General features: G+C 49.9%; 1 protein-coding gene across 13 annotated transcripts in view; it reads right to left on the bottom strand.

The window, feature by feature from the left end:
• The window catches only part of MINK1 (misshapen like kinase 1), a 47,073-nt gene extending 38,719 nt beyond the window's left edge, over positions 1 to 8,354 (bottom strand). For 10 of the 13 annotated variants that reach the window (XM_019981471.2, XM_019981470.2, XM_019981469.2 and 7 more), the window contains exon 1: positions 8,065 to 8,354. In XM_019981471.2, the coding sequence (XP_019837030.2) occupies positions 8,065 to 8,121 (57 nt within the window). In that variant the 5' untranslated portion in view covers positions 8,122 to 8,354. The remainder of the gene's footprint in view (positions 1 to 8,064) is intronic. The other 3 variants (XM_019981475.2, XM_019981479.2, XM_019981477.2) reach the window with 1 other exon arrangement.
• Positions 8,355 to 12,937: the final 4,583 nt, after the last annotated feature.

Raw genomic sequence — 12,937 nt, forward strand, 5'->3', positions numbered from 1 at the left:
GGCTTACAGCAGCAGAGTGATTCAATTATATATATATATATTTTTTTTTTTTTTTTAAGATTATTTTCCATTACAGGTTATTACAAGACAAAGTCTGTCTGAATCTTTTCTTGAAGACTCTTTCCTAAGCTGCTCAGAACTGAAGACCAAGTATGACATGCTTTTCAGCCACTCTCTTACAAATGTGCCTTGAAAGAGAGAGTGGGTAGGCGGTGAAGAAAGAACATGAAAATCATCTTCCTTGCAGTCTGGCTCTGGAGCTGGCCCATTTTACCTCCAGAGGTGTGCTGGCAGACAGACCCGAGCTGCGAGAAGAGCTTCGTGCCATGCGCACGAGTAGTTTACAGCCTATATTCCTCTCTCCGCCCGGAAAGAAGGAAAGGAGGGAGCTTAGGATCGACTTCTGACTTCACGGGAGAAACTTGTCCAGTCCTTCCCCTGACCTTTTCCACATCCATAACAGGTTCACAAGAGGCCCTATCGGCAAGGTGGGTGGGAAAATAATTCTTCAGTGTGCTCTCCGGTCATCACCGGGTGCTTCACAGCCCTGATCCCCACATATTAATATTTAAAGTTGTTAGTGCTTCTGAGACAAATTGGCAATGAAACCTCCCTCCCCAACATTTTCAAACACCCCCAGGAGGGCAGTGTCCCCCTGGGTTGGGAAGCACTTAGTCAGGAACGATGCTATTTTGTGTCACATGGTGCCCAGCACATACGAGGCACTCCGGTGGGAAAGTGACAAGAATGTTTGTCCCCTGATCGCTTATCAAGGGAATAAGTACTGAACCCTGCTGTGTAGTCTGTATGCACTGTGAGGCTCAACACGAAGTGTGGATTATGGTTCCTATAGTTAAGGAAGTGAAAGGGAAAACAAGATGATGAAATATGATTTTAGTAGAGGTGAAACATATTCAAATGCTAAATTACAAGGTCCGTGAAAAGGTGACCAGTGAGGGCTGGCACAGTCAGGGGAGGTTTTGTGGAGAAAGTGGACACTGAGATGACTGGAAGGAGGTGGCAACTTCCTCACTCGGCCCTACTGATCCTCAGTGTGTCCCTGCAGAGACCACTGCTGAAAGAAAATTCCTCCAAGCCTGTGGTCTAGGAGCCAACTTGGCAAGTCCGGCCCTTCAGATCCTATCCTGGATGGTTTTGGTGGAAGAGGGTGGGATAAGATTCCCCTTTTCCCTCAGAAGACCCGCTGCCATGGGCCTGCTTTCAAGAGGCCCTTCTCCTCCAAAAGGCAGAGCAGATTCACCACCACAGGCACAGACGTAGTCACAGGCTCTGAGAGGGGCAGTTCCTGGCTGTGACTACAGAAGCTTCACCTGTCACCCTTGGCTGCAAAGACTCTCCCACTGTGAGGACACACACTTCCCTCCTCGGTCCAAGGTCTTCTCGGCTGCTCCCTTACCAACCTGCAGCATTCCCCTTGCTGCAGGCAGAGTCTCCATGACCTCCACCCATCCCTCTCTCCACACCACAGGCTGGGCCACCACACACTTCTGGCAGCCCGCCCCACCCTCCTGACATTTCAGCCGCTCCTGGAGTCTGGCTCCTCCAAGAAACCCAAGACTGTGGTTCTCTGTGCAAAATTGTTAACACTTCCTGACACACCCCACTCATCCTTGACTTGTACAGTGTAAATTGAGAGAGACCTGTTTATACATACAGTATCCACCTAGCCTTAGGCAGAATCCCACTGACCATGGAAGCTAACTCCAAGGCTGGGCCTGCTCATGCTTATTCCTGTGAGATTTACCTACCTTCCAACCCTACGCACTATTCGGGGCCAAAGACATCAAGTCACACACACACACACACACACACACACACACACACACACAGGTGTAAGGAGATGAAAATGTTAATTAGCTTGACTGCAGTTATCATTTCACTATGCCTATGTCTATCAAAACATGTTGTGTACCTTACATACATAAATATGATACAAAACAGCAGTCCCCAACCTTTCTGGAACGAGGGACCGGTTTTGTGGCAGACAACCTTCCCAAGGACTGGTAAGTGGGGGTGGTTTCAGGATGATTCAAGTGCATTACATTTATTGTGCACTTTATTTCTACTATTATTACATCAGGTCCATATTAGATCATGAGGCAGGAGATCCCGGAGGTTGGGCACCCCGATATAAAACATCTAGTGGTACACCCGCTCCCTCATACACCCACTTAAGACAACAAGCACACGCAGTCACCCTCTGCAGAGCGACGTGTGAACTCACACACACCCAGTACTGAGACCTTCCCCCCACTAAATAAAAATAAGAGTCACATGCTCTTTCCACATACATACCCTTACCCTTTGAAAGAGACAAACTTTTTTTCTTCTCTCATAGGAAGATTCAGAAGAAATCCTTTTGGAAATGAAGCCTGGACTTTTCCCCCCATCCTCAAGCCCCTATCCCTTGGTTAACTGTTGACCTAAAGCCCCACCCTAAGAACGGCCCCATTCCAGGGTCTCCGAGTTCGGGTTCCACATTCTACCCACTGGCTCACCTCTAGCTCCACTTTCTGTGGCATTGTCAGCTTGATTTTCTGACAGGCGATTTCTCTCTTAACCAACCAAACAAATATTTCTGTCTTGTAAAAAGTAAAAACAATTCTTGTTATGTGCTCTCACGGCTTGCTAAAGTTTTCTGCTACAGTCCTTATCATGGCTTGCAATTTTCTGCATATGTGATTATACATAGAGAGATATACATATGATTGTTTTATGAATGTCTGTCCCTACTACTAGAACATAGGAAAACCGTGTCTATCTTGTGTGTCATTGTATCTTCTGTGCCTAGTTCTAGTTCTTTTCTCAAGGAGAACAGGAAATCCTACCTTTAGCAAGTACATCCTTGGCTGTCTGGTCACTGGGCAAAATCTCCAGGGGCTTCCTGGTCACCATAATTCCATCCCTTTATTTTCTCCTCCCTCTACCATCTCCTCCCCATATTAAGAACAAAAAACCTCAAGCACCTTTTCAATTACCCTCTTGGGGAGTGTTCCGTAGATGGAAGAATCCCAGACTGAAGTCAAGGACTGGCTGGTTAGGAGGAAAAGGCCAGGGAGAACAAGAGAGAGAAAAGAATGAACATGGGCTTCTCCCAAGTCATATTTTTGTATCTTCCTATATTCTCTGGGCATTTGAGAAATGCTTTGAGACTTATTAACTTGATCACTTTCTGTTCTATTTCTTCAGCCCTACTAAAGAAAAAACTGAGGGAGTTGTGGGTGTAAAGTGAGTGCTGGAGGAGGGGGAAAGACTGGATATCAGATTTCAAGAAGACTGACCACTACAGACAGAAAATGAGTATGAGTCACAGCAATCAAAGTTAACAAAAACTTACTGACCCTGAGGGTTCTAAGATAGAGGAAGACAGAAAGTTTAAAAATTGCGGGGGGTAGGGGATATGTGTGAGGGGGTTGGGGAGAGCCTCAGCCTGCAAAGGCATTGCTTAGGTGGAAGCTCCCAGAGCTCTGATTAAATGGCTTAGAATGGTATCATCACATTATTACATCCTTCCTGTAGTATCTAGAACCTGATTCTCAGTATAGTAGACCAACAATGCTTGCTGACTGATGCAGAAAAGGATGTTACAGGTAACTCTCTGGTACAACTTCAGAGACAGAAAGATCAGTCGGGCAGACTCTCAAACGGCTTCTGGAGATGCTCTGCAGTCCCAGAACTGTTTTATGTTCCTAGGTTGAGAGGTCACCACATTCCTTATTTATTAACCAAGGCCAAAGTACAAGCTCATAAAGGGCAGCTGTACACTTCCTGCTATATTGTCCCCAGATGACGGGCAAGGACACTCAACCTACCCAAGCTGTTGTCCCGTTTTAGGCACACAGTTCAGAGTGGAAAGGAATGGAGGCCAGATCTGAAATTAGAATTTTATTGTTAACTGAACTCCTGGGAGAAGCTGGAAGCTGGTGGTGGTAGGCAGGCCAGCTCTCTTGCTGACCCTCTTACTGTTCTCTTAACTGTGAAAACCTCACTTCTCCAAAGACCCTCCCCTCTGTGGATCACAAAGGGCAAGGGCTCTGTCCTACCCGGGGCACAAAAGGTGGCGATGTCTCCTTCCTAGCTTGGAAGATGGGTGAACATCTCCTTCTAGCAAAGTTCTCTGCTACCTTTTCACTTTTCACAAAGCAGCTTTTCACTTCACTCCAAGTGCCACTAGTTCCCCCAAGAGCCCCACCCTCACCTGCAGTTCCCTAGGGAAAAAGTCCCCACTCAAAGCCCCTGCTTCTGCTGCAGATCAGCCTGTCCAGCCCTGGCCTGAGGCATCTATCATCAACATTTGGACAGCCAGCACATCAGAGTGCAGTGGTTGCTCATCGGCCTAGAAACACACGCCCAGAACTGCCAGCCCTCCAAGTGGTGCTAGTTCCACAGCCTGGCGTAGAGAAAAGGAAAGGGAAGAGACTCCTCCAGAGAAGAGACACAACACCACAAGACTGTTAGAGCAAGAACGTCTCCGTCAGCACGACTGCCCGGCAACAAGTCCCTCCTGCCTGTGCGCCGTGGTGTTATTTCCATACACACTGAGCGCAGCCCCCCCGGTTCCAAGGACACTGCAGTCTAAAACTTCCAGCTGGCCGGACAGTAAAGAGAAGCTGCTGGGTCTGTGAAGCGGGTCAACCACGAGGAGCAAGACAAAAGGAAAGAGGTCAGCCCAGGGCCTGCTCCCTCCTTGTCCCATCCACTTCCACTGATATTTCTGCTCTGTGAGAAGCCAGGAGTTACCAGTCAGAAGATTCTTCTGGAATATAACCAAACTTGGACACAGAAAAGGTCTGAAATAAGAGGCCCATTTTTTTTCTCTTGGAAGATCCTAACTTCAAGTCTCAGATGGAGGCTTCCAGAGCTCTGTTTACCACCAGACGAGGTCTCATTCCAAAAAACTCAGAAAAGATATATTCTTAATTGTGTGTATACAAAAGGCAAGAGAAAGCCTAACCAGCATGATGTTTATTGAATGCTTTCTTTAAGCAGAGCTTAGAGCTAAGAGTTTTCACTTGTTAGGACACGCATTTATTCAACAGTTGAGACCCCCCCACGTGCAAAACACGGTTATAGGCCCTGGGGATGCAAAACTGAACAGAAGAGTCAAAATCCTAGCTTTCACTGAACTTATATTTTAGTCAGGGTTGACAAGTACATGTCAGTTAGTGATAAAGACTACAAAATAAAACAAAGCAGACTGAGGGATGCTATATAAAAATTTATACAAAAATGAAGCAGGGGCGGGAGTGCTATTTTAGATACACTTGTGCCAGAAGCCTTCTCTGATTGTCATCTGATAACAATTAACAATAAGGGCAATCATATGGTCATGATGTGCCAGGAACTGGACTAAGTACTTAATATGCAGTATTTCACCCAGTCCTCAGTAACTCTGAGTTCAGTACCATCACCACTATACAGATGAGCAAACGGAGAATGAGAAAGTGAGGCTCTTGGCAGAATCTGCGGCCAACCCGGGAAGAAGGGGGAGAAAGGCCATGGTTACTCATAAGTGAGAAAGCGGGGACCTAAACTTAGGCACACAACCCCACACTACTGGGCCAGAAGACAGGGCCTTAAAGAGGTCAAGCGTGCCCGTGGTCACAAAGTGGCAGGTCTACCCGCCTCCCCACCCATGGCTAAGAGATAGTGCCATTCAATCTTCCCTAATACCAGCCTATGACTCTCATCACCACCTGAAAGCTAAGCCTTATCTTGAAACAAGAGAATAAAAACAACTTGGACTCTGTGAGGCTGGCTAATAAACGCTGAATATGCTCGTCTCCAATCCCCCTCCCCAGTTTAGAGAAACACTTTTCTGCTAATTCTCCAGGTTGCCATTTCTTGACAGACAAGAACAGAATAAGAGATGACTGAGCCCAGCTGTTACACAGGGGCTCTCTGAGGTGGGGCAGAGGGGACAGGTCCTTCCCTGAGAAAAGTCCAACAGGCCTTCTGCAGTCCTATTTCAAAAGAAGTGCTTCCCCCCACCTCAAGCCCTGGAGTACTGGGGTGGTAGTAGGGGAAGAGGGATGCTTTCTTAAAATGCCTGAGGCAGGAAAGACCATACGCACTGGGAGCAGGTCAAGGGCCTCTCTGGAGGGAAGGAGAGGAGAACAGGGCAGGAGATGATTGAGGAAAGAGGCTAACACTGCTTCAAAAGTAGAGAAGTTAAGAAGGGAAATACCACATCCAAGGTCATAGGGTGTCTGCAGAACTGCTGGAAATCCCAGGCCGACGATCCAGGCCAAACTAGCAGAAGAGGCTAAAGGAAAAGAGAAGCCCAAGCAGAGCCCCACAAGGTTTAAGCCAAAGATCATGGTTTGGACCCACCTGTTTTTATTATATTTAAGTCACCTCAGCAACAGGAACCTGCAGCGAGAGTTAATCAACAACCAAGGTGGGAAGGGAAGGTGGGGACTCACGCTATAGATAGTACACTAAGGGGAGCCTGGATTTCCATCTTATACCCCAGCTGGCCTGACTTGAGAATCTTGGTTTAAACTGATTAAGACTCTCCTTCCCAAAGCCTTCAGACCCTCTTCCCCTAAACGCACATACACAGAGAGAGAGAAACTCAATGTTCCATCTCCCTCCTCAGCAACCATCACCTTATCTGAAGCAAGTCAGGTCTCCTAGCCCAACGTTGCACCAAACAAATTATGACCTGAATGGCAAGAAAAATTGTGTCACCTAGAGAAACCCAATTAACGACATGACTCTGCTCTCTTCAATTCCCCTCTCCCCTCCAGTCATATCCGGGGCACCTGTGTGGCTGACCGCCTTTTCCTGCTACTGGCCACATTCCCTGACCAACTCAAAAGCCAGAAGACATTTCAATAGGGGCCTCCGGAGCACCCGACCCAGAGATGGGAAACCCTGCTCTCCCCAAACACCCTGGCCTGTTGAGAGAGCCTGAAGGACACAGGACAAAAACACCCCCTGGGGGATAGGCTGGAGTCTTCACCTTGAAATCACTCAGTGGCCCCTTAAGCCAGGGCTCCCTGCTGAAGAAAAACAGGTAAATGCTGCTGAAAGCTCCCAAATGAGGACGTGCAAAGGCCCCAGGAGAGACAACGAATAGGTATTTCCAAGAAATTCCTGCTGCAGTTGTTCCCCTCTGATCCCTTTTCTAATGAGCCCCTCCCTGGAGAGATCTCCATCGCCTCCCCCGCCTTCCAGCAAAGCCATGAATACCCAAGCTTTTCCAAACCCGAAGGACCACATGCTGCATGTGTTTGTGTGTGTACAGACCTGTAAACATCCTCTTCCCAGCCCAGGCCAGAGTTTCTGAAGACCAGAAACGCGTCCCCTCCTCCCCCGGTGCACTTGACTTTCCTCCCAGCCCCACTGCTCTGCTGCAGAGTTGGTAATGTAATATGCGGGGGACCCTGAGACCGGAAATGCCTGGTGCCGGACTGCTGCACCTGAAACGCGAACGAAGGCACCGGGGCGGGCGGCAGCCGAGCAGCGGGGTGAGGGCGGCGGTAGGAGGTGTGCGGCCCGAGAGGGGAGGCTGAAGTGCCGGCCGGCGAAGAGATGCAATTCAGGGCTGGGCGAGGAGGAGAGAGGGTGATGAGGGGGAGGCTGGCGAGGCAGTGGCAAAGTCAAAATTCGAGGAGCCGGGAAACAGGAGGCGGGGGAAGAAGACAGAGGAGCAACGGGAGGAAAAGAGGCCCCAAAGGGGATCAAGGGCCAGGAAGGGGCACCACGGTAAAGATACTGCAGGTTCAGGGGAACTGGAGGGTGACCCGCAAACACCTGGGAGGAAGGGGTCCGGAAGCTGAGTAAAGGTAGAGGAGGAGAGAGGAATGGGGGCGGGGCACCCCAGGGCGGGGACCGAGCTGGCTCCCAGAATCTGCAGCGCGTGGAGAGCGAAGGGGAGCGGAGGGCGGGGGCCAGAGAGAGGGGCGGGGGTCGCCGCGGGGGACCCGACGCCCGGGAAGCGCGCGAGGCGTGCGGCCACCCGCTCTCCAGCGGCGGGGACGGGAACCGGGCGAGGCTGGGGCGGGGGAGCGGGGGTGGGGGGGGCGGCGCGCTCACCCGCAGGGCGGACAGGTCGATGTCGTCCAGGCTGCGGGCGGGGGCTGGGTCGCCCATGGCCTCCACCGGGAACGGGGCCGCTCACGCTCCGGCTCGGTTATTCCACTGCCGCCGTCGCCGCTTCTCCCCCATCGGGGGATCCTGGGGGCGGGCTCCACCGCGCCTCCCCCGTGGAACGGGGAGGGGGAGGGCCGGCGGGAGGACCGACCCACCGACTGACAGGAGCTCTCGCCCCAGAGCCTGCAACCCGAGCCTCCCGCCTCTCCTGCGCAGGCGCGGAGTGGCCGCGCACCGGGAGGGTGGAAGAGGGAACGTGACGCGGGCGCGCCGGGTTCCCCCTCCCCCTCGGCGCCGACACCTGCGCGCAGGCGCAGGAGAGAGAGCGAAAGGCGCGCGCGAGGACTGAGGGACCGCGCGAGCCTGGCGTGAAAGAAGTGGGCGGCGGCCGAGGCGGCCGCGGAGCGCGCCCACCAGCTGGCGCGCGTGCGCACACGCGTTTCCTTCCCTTCCCCTGTTTTTTGCCCTTTCTCTCCCCCATTTCCTTCTGAGCTCTCCTTTGACGCCTTTCCTTCCTTTTCCCTCCTCTTTCGTGTGCCCAGCTGCCAATCAAACCACCCACCTCTCTATTTGCGGGGGAAGGGGGGTGGGACCCAACCCCCTCTATTACTAGGGGGGTTGTTATGGTAACTCCCCACGCGAGGGCTGGGTGGCCTCTAGATAGGATGGGCTGTCCACCCACCTAATTGCCATAGCAACAGTGGAGCCGCTGAGGGAGGGGCCTCTTCGTGAGAACTTGGCTGGAGAAACCGTCTGGGGGCTGGGGAGTGGAGGAGGGACTGGCTGCCTCGTGACTGCCCCTTACCCCTTCCCCGACTGCAGTGGGAAGTGCTAAGATCTGAGGATAGGAAATCCTACTGCAGGCCTTTGTCTCTGCACCTCTTGTTTGACACAACAGAACTGCTTCCACAATTATTCACTGACTGATCACTGGAGCTGTGCGTGGATGGAGGGGTGGCAGGGAGAGGTGGAGGGGAGCAGTAAGAATCTATGTCGATCCCCTTCAAATCTTGCTTGGGTCACCTTAGGTCTACGCATGTTGGCATAGAACCCCCAGCCATTAGCCTGACTGGAGGCTGGGTAATGCTATATAAAGAACAAGGAGTCATGTTCTGCCACTGACATGCTGTGTGACCTTGAGCAAGTTGCTTTGCTTCTCTGGGCCTTTCTTTCTTTGCAAATTTAAAAGAGAAGGCTGATCTTTGAGATCACTTGTAACAGTGATAATATTTCTGCAAGACCCCACCTCTAGCCTTAATGTAAACATTACTTTGTTTTTGTTGTCGTTGTTTAATCTCTCAGTCATGTCCAACTCTTTGCGAACCGGAGGACTGTAGCCTGCCAAGCTCCTCTAACAATGGGGTTTCCCAAGCAAGAATACTAGAGTAGGTTGCCATTTTCTTCTCCAGGGGGTTTTTCTGTCCCAGAGGTCAAACCCGTGTCTCTTGCATTGCCGGCAGATTCTTTACTGCTGAGCCACCTGGGAAGCATATAAGCATCACTTAGGAGAGTTTAGGGCTTCCCTGGTGGCTTAGACGGTGAAGACTCTTTCTGCAATGCAGGAGACCTGAGTTTGGCCCCTGGGCCTGGAATCTCCCCTGGAGAAGGGAATGGCTTCAGTGTTCTTGCCTGGAGAATTCCATGTACAGAGGAGCCTGGCGGGCTCCAAGTTCATGGGGTCACAATGACTGAGCTACTATAATTGAGCGACTAACACTTTCACTTTTCACTGCTGCTGCTGCTAAGTCACTTCAATCATGTCCGACTCTGTGCGACCGCATAGACAGCAGCCCACCAGGCTCCCCCGTCCCTGAGATTCTCCAGGCAAGAACAGTGGAGTGGGTTGCCATTTCCTTCTCCAATGCATGAAAGTGAAAAGTCAAAGTGAAGTCACTCAGTTGTGTCCGACCCTCAGCGACCCCATGGACTGCAGCCTTCCAGGCTCCTCCATCCATGGGATTTTCCAGGCAAGAGTACTGGAGCAGGGTGCCATTGCCTTCTGCGAGGGTTTAAATGAGAAGTCCTTGGAAAGGGACAGACACTCTCCTTTTGGACCCTTCTTTTCACATTCAGATGCACATCCAGTCTTGCTCCCCTACTCTCCCCCTCTTCTGTTTACCTTGCATTTGTCCTTGTCCAAGCCACAGTCATCACTCACCTTCAATACTCTTATTAGCCTCCTACTTGACCTTCTTGCCTGACCTCTTTAAGGTCAATTCTCTATGCTCATAATGCCTGGTTTTTCTAAAACTCACTCAAATCTGATGTCACTCTTCTGTTAAGATCCTTCGCTGACTCCCACTGTCTTTTGAGTCTAAAGTGTGGCAATCATGACCCTTCAAGATTTTGCCTGCTTCTCCAGCCCGCTTTTTCAGTACTCCACCATTCAACCTCACACACTCTAGCCATATGGAAATCCTCTCCATGAGTTTCCAGAACTCAACAGACCCTCCTCCAGCCTTTGCACTCGCCACTTCTTCTCTCTGGAATATTCTGACCGTGCCCATTCTCACTGCCTTTTGCTTTGCCCTTCATGTCTAAATTACTTCCTCCATGAAGCCTTCCTTGACCCCCTGAGACTGAGTTTGGCTCTTCTGTTTTAGCCACCAGGCTTCAACCCATGGTAACTTTTAATACCTTGAATTGTAAAACGTTGAATCTCCTTAAAGGTAAGAATTATGTCAGCCTTTTTCAACACAGGGCCTGGCACCCACTAGAGGTTTAGTAACATGTATGTGAATGAAGCCTCTGTATCTGGTAGGCACTGGATAGTAACTCAAAGACAAGACCATGGGATAGTAGGAAAAAACACAGAATTTAACGTTAGTGCTTTGTGCAAGTCATTCATCCCTCTGAGGCTCAATTCTATCACTGTAAAATAGGGATAATAACAGGGAGGTTAGAATAAAATAAAATTAAATGTGTGAAGCACTTGGTATGTATGAAACTCTCAATAAATTTACTAATGCCTAAGAGTAAGACATTAGTGAATTGAGCCTCAGAGAAATTAATGACTTTCACAAAGCACTAACTTTAAATTCTGTGTTTTTTCCCTGCTACCCCATGGTCTTGTTCTGGTGGCTCAGACAGTAAAGAATCTGCTTGCAGTGCAGGAGACCTAGGTTCAGCCTCTGGGTTGGGAAGATCCCCTGCAGAAGGGAATGGCAACCCACTCCAGTATTTTTGCCTAGAGAATCTCTTGGACAGAAGAGCCTGGGAGGCAATAGTCTGTGGGATCGCAGAGTCAGATATGACTGAACAACTAACACTTTCACTTTACTCTTAGGCTGTGTTTAATAAAGAGATACTTAATCAGTGAATGACCAAATGAAGATCACGGTTTGGGGGGAGGAGGGTAGGCTACATGGCCAGCCAAACCTCAAGAGGCAATGGGATCTGGGCCTGGGGAAGACAGCATTGTCTGGAGAAGACTGGAGAAACAAGATTGGCCCCATGCTGATGATTTTTTCCTTAATATTTATTTATTTATTTGGCTGCCTCAGGTCTTTGTTGTGTCATCTTTCCTAGTTGCTTCACAGCATGGGGAATCTTAGTTCCCCACCAGGAATCCAATCCATGTCCCCTGCATTGCAAGGCAGACTGTTAACCACTGGACCACAAGGGAAGTCCCCGTGCTGATAATTATTGAAGCTGGAGTATTGATGCATGAGTACCTAAGGGATCACCATCCCCTATTCTCTAATTTTATGTACATATGAAACTGTCCATAATAATTTAAAAAGAGGTAATGTGGTGGAGGAAACCCTGAATCGGGCATCAAGAAAAGTTAAAATAGAAATTTCCCCCGTGGCCCAGTGGCTAAGACTCCATGCTCCCAATGCAGGGGACCAGGGTTCAATCCTTGGTCAGGGAACTCAATCCCTCCCACATGTGGCAACAAAGAGTTGCAGTGCCACAGCAAAGATCCCATGTGCCACAACTAAGACCCAGTGCAGCCAAAGAAATATTGGGAGGGAAAAAAAGTTACAAGTATTAAAAATAAGACAAATTTTGGATCCCTGAGGGATGGATATTTTGCACAGACACAACCACCCTCAGATCCTCCCACCCATCTTGGGAAGCTGGATTTCTTCTTTTCATCCTGGGTCTAGAGCCAACTCTTCTGACTGCTCTTGTCCCTGCCCTGTGGGGGTCTCCATTCAAGAAACTCCATGACCAATGAGGGCAGAGCAGATAGACCAACAGATGGTATGAAGCAGAAGCCCACCTACCCCAGCCCAGTCCCAGGGCAGCTGCTGCCTCCACCCCACAGTTAATGAGATAATGGTCCCCTAGGGAAAGAGGCACTTAGTGCTGACAATGAGGCTAATTAGCAGAATGCCAATTAGTACCTGGGGACCGCTATACAAGGGAGGGGGAATTGCTTGTGTGGAAATTTCTTTTTCAGAGGAACAGAGGGCTGCACTCAAAGGAGAGGATGGCAGCAAAGCCACAGCATCCCCTCTCTCCACGTCATCATCCACAAGGACCTCTCCTCCAGGAAAGCCTCCTAAACTACTCACTCTGTTTCCCCTCTGTTTCTTCCTGCTCAATTCTGAGATTGAGGGGTGAGACCAGAGGGATGAAGGGCAAGAGCCAGCACTGTGCTAAACTTTTTTCCAATTGCAAAATATTTCGGATATACAAAAAGATATGGAAAAATATGCGTAAAATTTATATCCCACAACCCAACTTGAGAAATAAAAAAGTCGGGGCTTCCCTGGTGGTCCAGTGGCTAAGATTCCATGCTCCCAAGGCAGGGGGCCTGGGTTGGATCCCTGGTCAGGGAAAGTAGATCCCACATGCTGCAACTAAG

Source organism: Bos indicus, chromosome 19, assembly GCF_029378745.1.
Source record: "Bos indicus isolate NIAB-ARS_2022 breed Sahiwal x Tharparkar chromosome 19, NIAB-ARS_B.indTharparkar_mat_pri_1.0, whole genome shotgun sequence".
Classification (NCBI taxonomy): domain Eukaryota; kingdom Metazoa; phylum Chordata; class Mammalia; order Artiodactyla; family Bovidae; genus Bos; species Bos indicus.